The sequence below is a fragment of the Pseudochaenichthys georgianus genome, chromosome 15, assembly GCF_902827115.2.
Source record: "Pseudochaenichthys georgianus chromosome 15, fPseGeo1.2, whole genome shotgun sequence".
NCBI lineage: Eukaryota > Metazoa > Chordata > Actinopteri > Perciformes > Channichthyidae > Pseudochaenichthys > Pseudochaenichthys georgianus.
The window spans coordinates 32,132,867-32,144,989 of record NC_047517.1 but is presented as its reverse complement, the minus strand read 5'-3'; the positions used below and the strand labels follow the sequence as shown (position 1 = coordinate 32,144,989).

Here is a 12,123-nt window from a genome sequence, read left to right as displayed (position 1 = left end):
GGGTTAAAAGAGACTGAGTGGCCAAAGAGTTGAGCGGCCTGAATGCATGCTGGTATCCACAACTCCCACATTAGTCAGCTTTGAGAGTGATATGTCAGCCGGAGTAATTACGGCCTGTTAGCTCCTGTGACACTGGGCCATCTCCACAGCTCCTATCTGCATCTAGAGCCGGGGCGCTTAATCAGCCTTGACAGTCAATACATCTCTTGACATATTTTCCAAAGAGAAATTCTGTCAACATTAGTGCTGATGTAAATCTGGCCATGGTGTAAGCTCTCCAGAGGGCACTTTTAGGCCCACACATGCAGATGAGTGACTGATGGTTCTTTAAGGGTTATGTTGTTGGGATGAACTGAGCTGAGAAAGTGGAGCAGGGCTTATTTTGCTCCTCAACAAAGTCATTGGGGACTGGAAGGTGAGCATCATATGTAAAGCTTGAGGCAATGCTACTGTGTGCCCATTATCTTTATTTCTCCACCTCCAAATCAACTCATCTACCTGGAAGAGTGAACACGCGGCCTCCTCCAGCGCTGCAGCTCTTTAACAGGGAACCAGATGACTGATGGGGGAAGAGACCAAATGTGATGGAGTTACTGTGATAACTGATTTTCTTACAAACATGAATTGTATCCTGCTGTTTTCTGGGGGATGTAGATTTTTGGCAAGCAATGGTTTTGATAGTGTGCAAACATACTGAGTTACTTTTGGTGAGATCAACGGACAATCAATTATAGGGGTTATAAATAGTACTTCCACTAATAATAGCCAACAAATGTCTTCACAAAGTCAGAGGGAAAGTGGTGTGGATTGCAGTCACAGCCACTCATTCATAACTGGGCCCAAGTTCAAATTAAATACTAAATCTAAGTTGGATTTGATTTTTAAATCCCTCCCAAATGTTGGTGGAGGCCACCTGTTTCGGAAATGATGACAGGCAGGGAGGGAGGAACCAGACGAGCCTAATTGATTTTTAAGTGGTGTCTCTGTGGGTTAGGAGAGTAAGAGGGGAGTCCACTTCAGGGATCCGCCAAACTCCTCCAGTTTGTACCTGAATTGAGGGGCAGTGGTGTGTTGCTGATGCGGCTCAACAAGCCATACTGGGGGCCAGACAAGGGGTGGACGGAGGGGTCGGAGCCCGGACAGAGCTCGATGCACCAGTGGGGGATGGAGGGTGATTATAAATAAACTTACTTCTGCAGAGGCAATAAGCTGACATGTCAAGCCTCATTCACCAAACAATGGAAGACATATCTGGTTTGTGATACGGGCACGCCACTAAACCTCCCTCCTGCTCTTTCTTATATTCACACTTTGAGTGATGGTCACCCATGTTTACAAACGTTTTAATTTGCAACACATTTGACCATGTTGTCTCAATGTGTTTACTGCACATTTCAACCGGTGATTGTGCCAACGTCACATTCTTATTGTGCACCACCCACCTTCAACCGACCCACTCATAGCTCACGCACGCACGCGCGCACACACACACGCGCGCGCACACACACACACACACACACACACACACACACACACACACACACACACACACACACACACACACACACACACACACACACACACACACACACACACACACACAGACACACAGGCATGCATGCATGGAGCCCGGACCTGCAGTGAGAAAGCAGCTCTCCCTGAGAGAGCGGAAGAAAAGGGGGAGAGGGAGGCCGGCTTGCAGCTCCACTCTTCCAGGGTCTCACACACAAGATCCGGGCGCACGGCTCCATTGAGTACGAGGAGGCTTTTGCATGGAGGTTCATTAGAAGTAACGAGTTGACACAAGGTAAATCTTAATGTTGAGGCGCCTTTCTCTACCGGCCCGGGGAGGAGCCCTCATTAACTGTCGCTAACAACCCGTGTAAATACACTGATTGGACAGCTCCGATACAAGCTCCCAGCCCTGCCAGGAAGTCCCCCTAATGAGACCACACAATAAAAACAATAAAAGAAAGGAGAGAGAGGGAGAGAGAGGGAGGGAAAGAGAGGGAGAGAGGAGAGGTGTTAGACACTTTTGTACAAGCTTTGCTAAAAGTTCTCGCCACGTTTACAAATCATTATGACGACTTTGTCATGAAAAATCACACGATTAAATAATTTGGATTAAATCAAAACGATTCGTTTGGTTTTAAGTCTTTCACAGTTTTAAGCAATAACCGACTTAATTGTGGCACTTGGGGTCATTCAATCAAGAAAATAATTCACAAAATAGCATGCGTAATTTTAGCCTTTACAAGCTTTGAAAAGGAAACATTATTTAACACTGCCGCAGCAGCAGGGCACATGTTTTATCTGACAGCACTGTAAAAAATATCATAAAATTGAAATCTTAATTTTATCATTTTTATATTTTTCCCCAAATAAGTGTGATTTCTCCTATTTGTTATATCTTTGGTGTTACCTTAATTAAGCAAAAACATGCGTTAGCATCTTAAAGACAAACATTATGTCTAACAATTATCCATTATAATTAATACATTTGTAATAATTAGAATGATCAATTTATCACATTTCGTTGCCAGAGGTTTTTAATCCTTTTCAGCAAGAAATGCATTTTTTAAATAAAATGCTAGATTTAACGAATTGTTTAGATTGATACTTTTTACAGTGTGGAGTGTCTGTTCCATGGCGTGGCCAGCATGGGACGGAGGGGATTGTGCGCCCCACCCCGACAGCATCACACATGTGCTCTGCCCGGTGCTCCGGGAAGAAAACTGACAACAACACAAAAATAAAAAATAAACATTTGTAATCTAAAATAAAAGGCATGCAACTAATCACTGTTCGTTAAAAATAAAAACCGCTGATCCGTGTTATTTCAGAAATAATTTTTCCAAAAATGTAATTAATGAATCAAACATTATTGGCATTATCTTAGAAGAAAACGGATCTATTTTACTTACAGGAGCAGCCGTTGGATTACCATCCTGATCTTGAACGAGCTGAGCAGTGAAACAGCAGTGGACAGTGTCACGTCAAGTCCCAAGCTTCACTGCACTCTGCAAGGGGCGAAGAAGAGCGAGAAAGAAAACAGCAGCAAAAAGATAAAGGGTAAATCCTGAAATGTTCTGTAAAAAAACAACGTAGCTATATTTCCACATCATTAAAAAAAGAATAACTTTGGCATGTAAACGATAAAAAGTTATTATATATATAGCCTACTAAACTACTGCGAGCAGGTAGGCTACACGTGAATATTTTAAGAGGTAACAAATTAAGCAGATAAAAAACTTGGGGTACGTACCCGTGTTTACTCCTAAGTGTCGCCCTGTGTTTTGTTGAGATGAATCCAGGATGGAGCAGCAGCCACATGAGTCTCTCTGTGTTTGCCAGGGAGGGGTGTGCTGCCTGTTCTGGCCAGCCTCTGCCAAACCGGGGTCAACGAGGGAGCAACATATAAAACAAGACCCTTTTCTTTCGTGCCCTCTTTCTCCTTCCCTCTTACCTTTTTCAGTCAACACCTTTTCCTTTCTTTCTCTTATCCGGTCCTCTTCTCGCTCTCTCTCTCTCTCTCTCTCTCTCTCTCTCTCTCTCTCTCTCTCTCTCTCTCTCTCTCTCTCTCTCTCTCTCTCTCTCTCTCTCTCACTCATTTCATGACGTAGCATCAAGCTTTGTTTATTTGCTCTTCTTATTGTAACAGACTGATAATGCAAATAACTAATTGGCAATTAACCAGTGTGGTAACTATCATCTCAGACCCATTGCATGCTGCAAGAACAATGAAGAAAAAATAATTTTAACATGTCTTGAATAGCACAAACTAATTTTATTTATATAAAAGTTTTCTGAACAAAGTTTGACAATTGGGAATTAAAAATCAATTAGCATAAATGTCAAGCTGGAAGAGAGATGCCAGTGTAAATAAAACGCGTCTAGGTCTGCTTGACCAACATAATATCGGTGTTTTAAAGTGCAACACGCTGTTTGTGTTCTCGTGTCTGGAGGTTTAGGCTGTAAGTAAACGGAGAAGACGCTAAATGCTCGATGTGCATTCAGAGCCCCCGTCCCCCGCTGCTCGGAACATTCAGCAAGCACTCGGATAAACACACAATTACGGCAGGTGAATAAACTTGTTTGGGGGGTGTTAATTACATGCTTAGCGTAAACAAAAGCCATGTAAAAGAATGTGAATTAGCACTGGCTTTTTCTCCTCAATCCCCATTCAGGTTTTACATTTCACCTCTTGTCTTTCTAGGAGTGATTTCCGAATTGCCTGCGAGGGCTCGGGCTCCTCCAAAACATAAAGCTGGATAATACCTGCAGCCTCGGACTGAATGGTGATCACCAAATTGGTGCACCAGGAACCCAGTAAGGTAGGAGGCTTTGCATATTCGGAGTAATGCTACTAAGCCTGCCCTCTCAACTTAATGTTGGGGTCGTGCGTGTGTGTTTCTGTGAGAGAGAAAGGGGGAGAGAGAGAGGCGTGGGGGGTATAGGCTAGGAGGTTAGTTTTAACACCAGCATGAAAATACCAGCCTTTACTTCCAGTCCACAGAGCTTTGCAACGGGACCAATTCAAGTGCCACTTGGAATTAGTTCTCCTGAGGTTCGTATTGCAGCGCAGTGGTCAGGTTTGATCCCCATGATATACCCTACTCCCTTACGCATGCGCGCACGCACACAATCCCAAAAGACACGCACAAACCAAACGCCTGACCCTGCAACAGGATCATCACAACCCCTGCCCTGTATCACATGCAGACACTAGCACAACATGCGTGCACGTATGTACATGCAGCCCTCTTTTGCCCAAACACTGCGTAAAAGTGCACAGATGTGCGTAATTGCACGCTCGCACCTGCACTTGTTAAAGTATGTCAGTTAAGGTGAAAGGATGGACATAAACCGTTAGCAGTGACCGTGCATGCATGTCTAGCTGCTCTACTCACTGTCCCTCCGAGCCTGAAGTCGGTGGTCTATCTGGCCAGCCCCGGAGAATGTGCAAATCTGAGAGAAGGAAAAGTTTTGAATTCCTGAATGATTTTGTAGAAAGGCGGCTTAGGATCATTATGTCAGCTTTATTGAGGGCGGATTAAGCGGAGTCTAGATGCTACGCCTTGTACACGGCCCTTTCACAATGTGAGCTCTGTTCGTGTTAGAGTGAACTCACACTATTTTAACACCCAATAAGCCCTGTCTAAATACGAAGCCGTTTTAGTCATAAACATGAAAATCACACCGCCATGGCTACCGCTATAAGCCGAATCTTGTGACTGGATGTGGACATTGATCATGCCCGTACCACTAGATCAAATACATGAAAACTGCTTTTATGTCCCCAAGAAGCTTTCATGTTGCCATTTCATTGTAATTCCAGTACTAATGGTATTATTAAAGGGCTGGACTATCAAAAACCCGTGATAAACTGGTGGCCTTAAAAGGGTCGAGCCATTGGCAAATTAGTTTTCGAACTGAACGCCATGATCGTTGTTTAATCAACAAAACGCTGTGCATCGATATTCATTTGGAACAATAAATTGTGTTGGTATGAGACGATGCAGCAGGCAGGGGGCCAGGGCTCTCCTCCCGGAGCAGAGGCCGGGGACAGCAGGAGGGGGAGCGGCATCACTCTGCAGCATTCACCCGGACCAACCAGCACCCATCACACAAAGTGATCATACACTCCAGCGAGCCCGAGCAAAGTCATGCTCTGACCGTGACATTCAACTGCGAATATGCACGATGTAAAAGTGTCTAAGGATCCAGGGCAAAAGCCAAAATATCATAAGATTGTGTCATAATTTGATCCTTTAGAAAACAAGAAAATGGAAAGTGATAATATATGATAACCTCACGCTTTTCTTTCCCTCCTATAAAAAATGAATGGACTGATACAAAAGATTTAAAAAAAGTAGCTTCTATAGAAAAAACTGTACGGAAATAATGTGCAAATTGACTCGCTTCAATTCAAAATGTGTATTCCGGAGTTGCAGTCATTGGTTGTCCATTTTTCACCCTTTTAAAGCTCCCTCTGCCTCCCTCCCTCCCCTCCCGTCTCTGCTAAGCATCTCCAGTCTACATATCTTCTTTAGCTTTAACGAGCCTCGTTAAGATCGCAATAATATTCCACCCTCTAATTGCTCATTCCATTCAGCAGATAGGCGAGCATTGGCTTGTGCCTGATGCGCGCGGTGCGGTGGGAGGGTTGCTGTGGAGATCCGAGACTCTGATAACCCCCCGTGCGTGCTGCACAAGTGGTGAAAGCCTCGCGCTACGTACTGGCTAATGATTGGCACGCTTGACAGTGATTGGCAGGGCTGCCATGACAACGCTACAACGACACCAAGAAGACCAATAGAAAAGGGAAACAAAATGTTTCAATGCTACACTCAACGGCGGATTTAGGGGGGAGATATTATGAGGCTGGTGTCATTAGGCGATAGCCATTGAATCATTCAATCTTTTTTACTGGCCGTATTTTTGCGGTTTTCCTTTTTCTCGATAATTTTCTTTCTCTCTCAGGTCATTTCCATGGTTTTCAGATCCCCTTTAGAGCTTTATCCCTCCCATTTCTTCCTGCCAAACTTCGCTGATCGCCCTGTGCTATTGGCGAACAGCGCTCCCACCACCAGGTCTCCAGAAGACTTGTCCATGTTTCAGCTACCGACCCTCAACTTCTCCCCGGAGCAGGTGGCGAGCGTCTGTGAGACGCTGGAGGAGACCGGGGACATCGAGCGGCTGGGCCGCTTCCTCTGGTCCCTGCCGGTGGCTCCGGGAGCATGCGAGGCGATCAACAAGCACGAGTCCATCCTGCGCGCCCGATCCGTAGTTGCGTTCCACACGGGGAATTTCAGAGACCTCTACCACATCCTGGAGAACCACAAGTTCACCAAGGACTCGCACGGCAAACTGCAGGCCATGTGGCTGGAAGCACACTATCAGGAGGCCGAGAAGCTCCGCGGTCGCCCCCTCGGACCGGTCGATAAGTACCGGGTGCGGAAGAAGTTTCCGCTGCCTCGGACCATCTGGGACGGCGAGCAGAAGACGCACTGTTTCAAAGAGCGGACACGGAGCCTGCTGAGGGAGTGGTACCTTCAGGACCCATATCCCAACCCCAGCAAGAAAAGGGAACTGGCTCAAGCCACTGGACTCACTCCTACACAGGTCGGAAACTGGTTTAAAAACCGGAGGCAACGAGACAGAGCCGCGGCAGCCAAAAACAGGTTGGTTATTTTTATCCTAACTGTCCAACACAGCGATGTTCTAAAGTTGTTTTAAAGGTTATACATTCAATAGAAACATGTGAGATTTTATGAAAGATTTAGTTATATTTGCGGACAGACAGTTTAACACAATGACGAGACTGTCTGCAGGGGGAGGGAGCAGGCTGCGGCGACATTTTTGTTATGAAGTGAAATCAGGATGAACATCGAAAACACAATAAATTCTGTTGTTTTTATCCAAAGCTGTCTTTTAAAAATACAATTAGTTTTTTTTCATTTAGAATAGCTTCGAAAAACATTTTCGGCAGATCTATAATTTAACTTTGTGGTATTTTGGTAAGAAAATGATTTTTCAGAACGACCAAAGCAAATATGTTTTAGTTTTTAAATACATCGGACTAATACAATAATAATAACAATAACATAATCCCAAACTAGATTGGTGTTAAACTGAAGAGGCTATTTTTGCCTAAACAGCTTGTTTATGTTTACCGTAGGAGGGAAAGTGTCGTAATAAATGCCAAAAAGTGCTGCAATTATATTTAAATAACCATTACTCGAGTTCCCTTATTTATAGTATATCCACTATTTAAATGATACTAGTGTAAACAATCATTTTAATTATTTTTAATTAGAAAAAGTACAATTTATAAAATAAACATGACTGGATTAGTTTAGTCATTAGTTTAGTCAAACGTAAAATAGTATTTTTCTGTACCTTTACATTTATTTAGAATTGTCATGTTTTGCAAATATTTTTAAATATTGTTTAGTTTGCTGCTAAAGCTTTTAAATAATATATTTAAGCAACACAGCGTATAGTGGCTGCATTTATCTGGTGCGTTTATTATTTTAACATCACATGTTACTTAGCATTGTTGAAGAGGATTATCTCAAAGGATAATAGAGATATTATGGATATTACTTGACTAAAATGAGCATGCGTATTGAAAAGCATTTGAAGACAGGCTGTATTCATAACATTAAGTGTGGTATCATTCTATTGAAATGCCATAATTGATTAGAAAATACCTCGGAGAGTACTACTAAGCCATATGAATACTATTCTAATCTTTTTGCTAAATGAATAGATATATTTCCAGCCTGATATTATCCCGCCGTGATGGAGTTATTATCATGAGTGGATTGGAGATAAACATTTAGGATGATTGGAGTAACCTGGATCTCCACGTCACTCATTCATACTCTTCCATTAGACTGAAATACATCTGTGTCAAAGCCTCATGACATTTTGACACCGAGGCCTATATTTTATTCCAACAGATAATAATACTTTGGTTATAAAACGGCAGAGTTGTGTGGCTTTCTAATATAAATAAAAATGTGCAGCATTGAGGAAACATAAGTAATGTAGAGCGAATGGTGAAGAAGCAGGAAAAACAACTAGACTGTTGTTGTGAAGCATGCCTTAAAACTGTTTTGCTGAAGTTGGATTTAAAGCTTATTTTTCTCTGCAGTGATATGACATGTAGCCTACTTTAAATCCCAGATTGCTGACTCGCGCGTTGAACACGTTTTACATCCTGTAAAAAGAAAAAGAAAAAACCCATTACAATTCTTCCAACATTTGGTAGTCTAAATAGTGCTGTGTTTTGTCCCCTGAAAGCTGGCCTATTTGATAAAACCATGCATGCATGGCTGGGGCCGGCAGGGGGAAAGAAAGGCGAGTTTGAACCCCTATTTTGCAGGAGGAGGAGGAGGGTAAGGGGGACATTCTCAGGTCTAATTGCCATTTCTCTCATTTTTTCCCCTTCTTTTCCCCTCCCCTCCTTGCCTCTTTTCTTCTCCAGGCTCCAACACCAAGCAATAGGACCGAGCGGTATGAGGTCCCTGTCAGAGGCCGGCCTCACCCCTCGAAGCTCGGCAGAGTCGCCCTCAACCGCGGCCAGTCCGACCACCAGCGTTTCCAGTATGGCAGAGAGAGTTGATACCGGGACGTCCATTCTGTCCGTCACATCCAGCGACTCGGAGTGCGATGTATGATACGCAGAAAAAAAACACACAAAAACAAACAAAAAGAGAAATATTTACAGGGAAAATGGACCTGAGAGGAAGAAAAAAAGACTTATGAAATATCGCGGATGAAAAAAGGACCGATTCATATAAATATTAAAATAAAAAGAGATAAAAGCACGTCGGTTTTTTTTTTATTAAAAAGCGCTTTCAAAGGACCCACGCCTCCCCCTCCTCGCCATACCCCCACACTACCACCACCACTACTAGACTGCATGATGTCTTTTTATTTTTTATTTTGTAATCAGGGAAGAATAACCTGAATGCAAGATTCTCCATCGGGAACATCGATCAGAGGGAATAAAAACAGATCGTCTTGCTGTCCTCGTCGCTTTTTTATTTTTCTCCTCATCTCCGTTTTTAGTCCAAGTGCTGATGCTGATGATGATGATGACGGCCATGCAGACAAGATGCAATCCTGTTTTTACTTTGTGTTCATCAGACAATCATTTTAAGTCGTAAGCACCTTTTTTAAAATACACTTCTGTCACTGCCTGTGTGGGGTACATGGTCAAAAAAATGTCAAACGGAATTGTGTGTGACTGTATCAGATTTTTATTTTTATTTTCAAAATTTTATATTGAATTATGTATATCTCAAATAATGCGATCATTCTCCCGGTCTGTAATATACGTGTAGAAATATGCTTGTACATAATTATTGCTCTCCCCGTCTCATCCTCTTTTCTATCCCTTCCTCACTTTTCTTGACTTGGTGTTCCTACATAAAATATTTGTCAAAACTTACAACTGAAGTGCTCTAGGCGTTTTTGTTGTTTTGGGGGGGTTGATGATGACATATGTTACCAGTCATATTTCTGCAAAGAAAAAATAATATGAAAAGTGGAATTACTTGTTATTACTTCATTTATTCAGGCTGCCCCCTCCTCTCCTCTCTGCCGCCCCAGGGTCGCTCAAAGCGCTTATTTACATTAGCCTATTCAATGTTTCTTTCTTGCGTGGTTATTATGTTAATGTACCATTCATTTCTAAATCAAATACAGTATTCAATTTGCTATACCTTTTCACATGATGTCTGTCTCTCCATCCGATTACGGATAAGGACATTAATAATTGGCTAAACACATGTTCATATTGGGTCATTATTGGATTGTGGAAGAATTAATGCTCATTATGGTTTATGCGGTCCCGGACTAAGTTATGCACCAAACGGGCTGAACTCAACTAAAAAGAGTTTATTTCCGGAAGTTGACTCGGGTTTTTAAGACTATTCATCATATTGGTGTAAACTGTTTAGGTCTTTTACAAAACGCAAATTAATGCTGTAATTAAAATGTTTTAGATTTTATTTGCCATACGTCATACTTTCCTAATTTACTGCCCCGGTTTATAATGTGATGTAGGTAGAAAAGCCCTATATGACTGCTTCTGTATACTACACACATTCTGGCAAACGTCAACGTCATGCAGCACTTAAAAATGTGAGTGCTATTTCCCCTTTTGTTTACCGTTGCTAGTGAATACAGAAATTAAGTAAACGCGCCATTAAATGGGCTAATCACGATGGGACTCCTCCCCTGTCCCAATCTCCCATTGTGGCCCGCTGAAAAGAGCTTTTCTTCCTCGGACGAGAACCATTTCCCCCTCCAAAAAAAGGCTTTCTCTCCAGCAGTCCCTTTCCATCTAAATCCCCAACCAATTATGCTGCAGACTAGAACAGATTTGCTACAGGACACTGTTGCAGGGACTGTCGTTTTGGTGGAATCACTTGCTCATAGATGTATGCTTCCTAAAAGCAGCTCTGAGGATCTCCCATGTAAATACGGTGCTGTAAAAACTGGAGTAAACTCTGTGTTACGCATCGAGTGTTTTAGGCTGCTGTTTAGTTTAGGGACCCCCACAACTATTAGAACCTGAACACTGGAGAAAAAAACTACCGCGGTGAAATCAGTAGTGTAAAGCTTAAGATATTTTCAATAAGGATTTCTCCCTGTCAATTTAATAACACAACTGAAACTTAGCGGTCTCAAAAAAAGTGTAACCAAGGTCCTCTCGGCCTACTGTGGTCAGGATGTTAATACCAGATGTTTGGCAATTTTGTGCAAAGTCTGAAAGCTTATAAAGCTAATAAGCTAATAAATGCGCACACAATAAAGGCTAAATGGAGTATTTAACATTGAGAATAGGGAACAAGAAACGGAAGCGTGCGTAATTAGTTTCATTTGTTAATCTACAGGTTTTTAACAAAGCAGGCGTTGAGAACGGGTGTCTAAAAACAACCATAACATTCATTATAACTCACAAAACTATATTTTGTTAATATATTTGTATCTAATTTATACTGTAAATCTAACTTTAGTTGACCAAAGTTGATTTTAGATGGTTATAAAAATAGACTCTGCTGTAGATCTAACTATGGATTATGTTTTTTAACCATAAATGTTATCAGTATCCACTGGATGCGCATAAGCTATCCGCATGCATAAATCTCTCGCACACGGATACCAATCAAAACACAAAAACAAGTGTGTCAAAAGCTTCAGCCACAGCACTGAATAGGCCTGTGATCCTGAAATAACCAAGGCCATAATGCAGACAAACGCAAAGCTCAGCTCCTGCTGCTGAAACAAACTCCCTCATTAACAATGGGCTGCAGATGAGGTAAATCTGTATCATATTTTAAACCCATTCCGGGTCTTAAATCGGCCTGCCAGAGACAGATAGGCCCTATCAAGAGCACCGAGGGGCCATGGCACCGTCGCACCAGCAGACCCTTATCACCCCCCCACCTCTCCATTTACGCACTCCACAAGTTTTATTGGCAGCGACAAGTCCCGGCTATGATTGAGATTAAATTAATCGTAAACTGAAGAGCATTTTTATCGGCAAAGGAGGACACGAGGATTATCTCTATCTGAGAGATGGAGCTACGGATAGGGACTCAT

The 12,123-nt window shown here is 42.4% G+C and overlaps 1 protein-coding gene across 1 annotated transcript; it reads left to right on the top strand.

The window, feature by feature from the left end:
• The first annotated feature begins 6,361 nt into the window (after positions 1 to 6,361).
• six3a (SIX homeobox 3a) lies at positions 6,362 to 10,430 on the top strand. The gene is made up of 2 exons (XM_034101228.1): positions 6,362 to 7,184; positions 8,996 to 10,430. The coding sequence occupies exons 1-2, from the start codon at positions 6,493 to 6,495 to the stop codon at positions 9,186 to 9,188; spliced, it is 885 nt and encodes a 294-aa protein (XP_033957119.1). The 5' UTR covers positions 6,362 to 6,492; the 3' UTR covers positions 9,189 to 10,430.
• The last annotated feature ends 1,693 nt before the right edge of the window (positions 10,431 to 12,123 follow it).

Excerpts from the sequence above, each read along its gene's own strand:
- six3a (XM_034101228.1), top strand. The coding sequence starts at position 6,493 with ATGGTTTTCAGATCCCCTTTAGAGCTTTATCCCTCCCATTTCTTCCTG. Across the intron at positions 7,185-8,995 it reads GCCGCGGCAGCCAAAAACAG|GCTCCAACACCAAGCAATAG; the intron begins GTTGGTTATTTT and ends TTTCTTCTCCAG.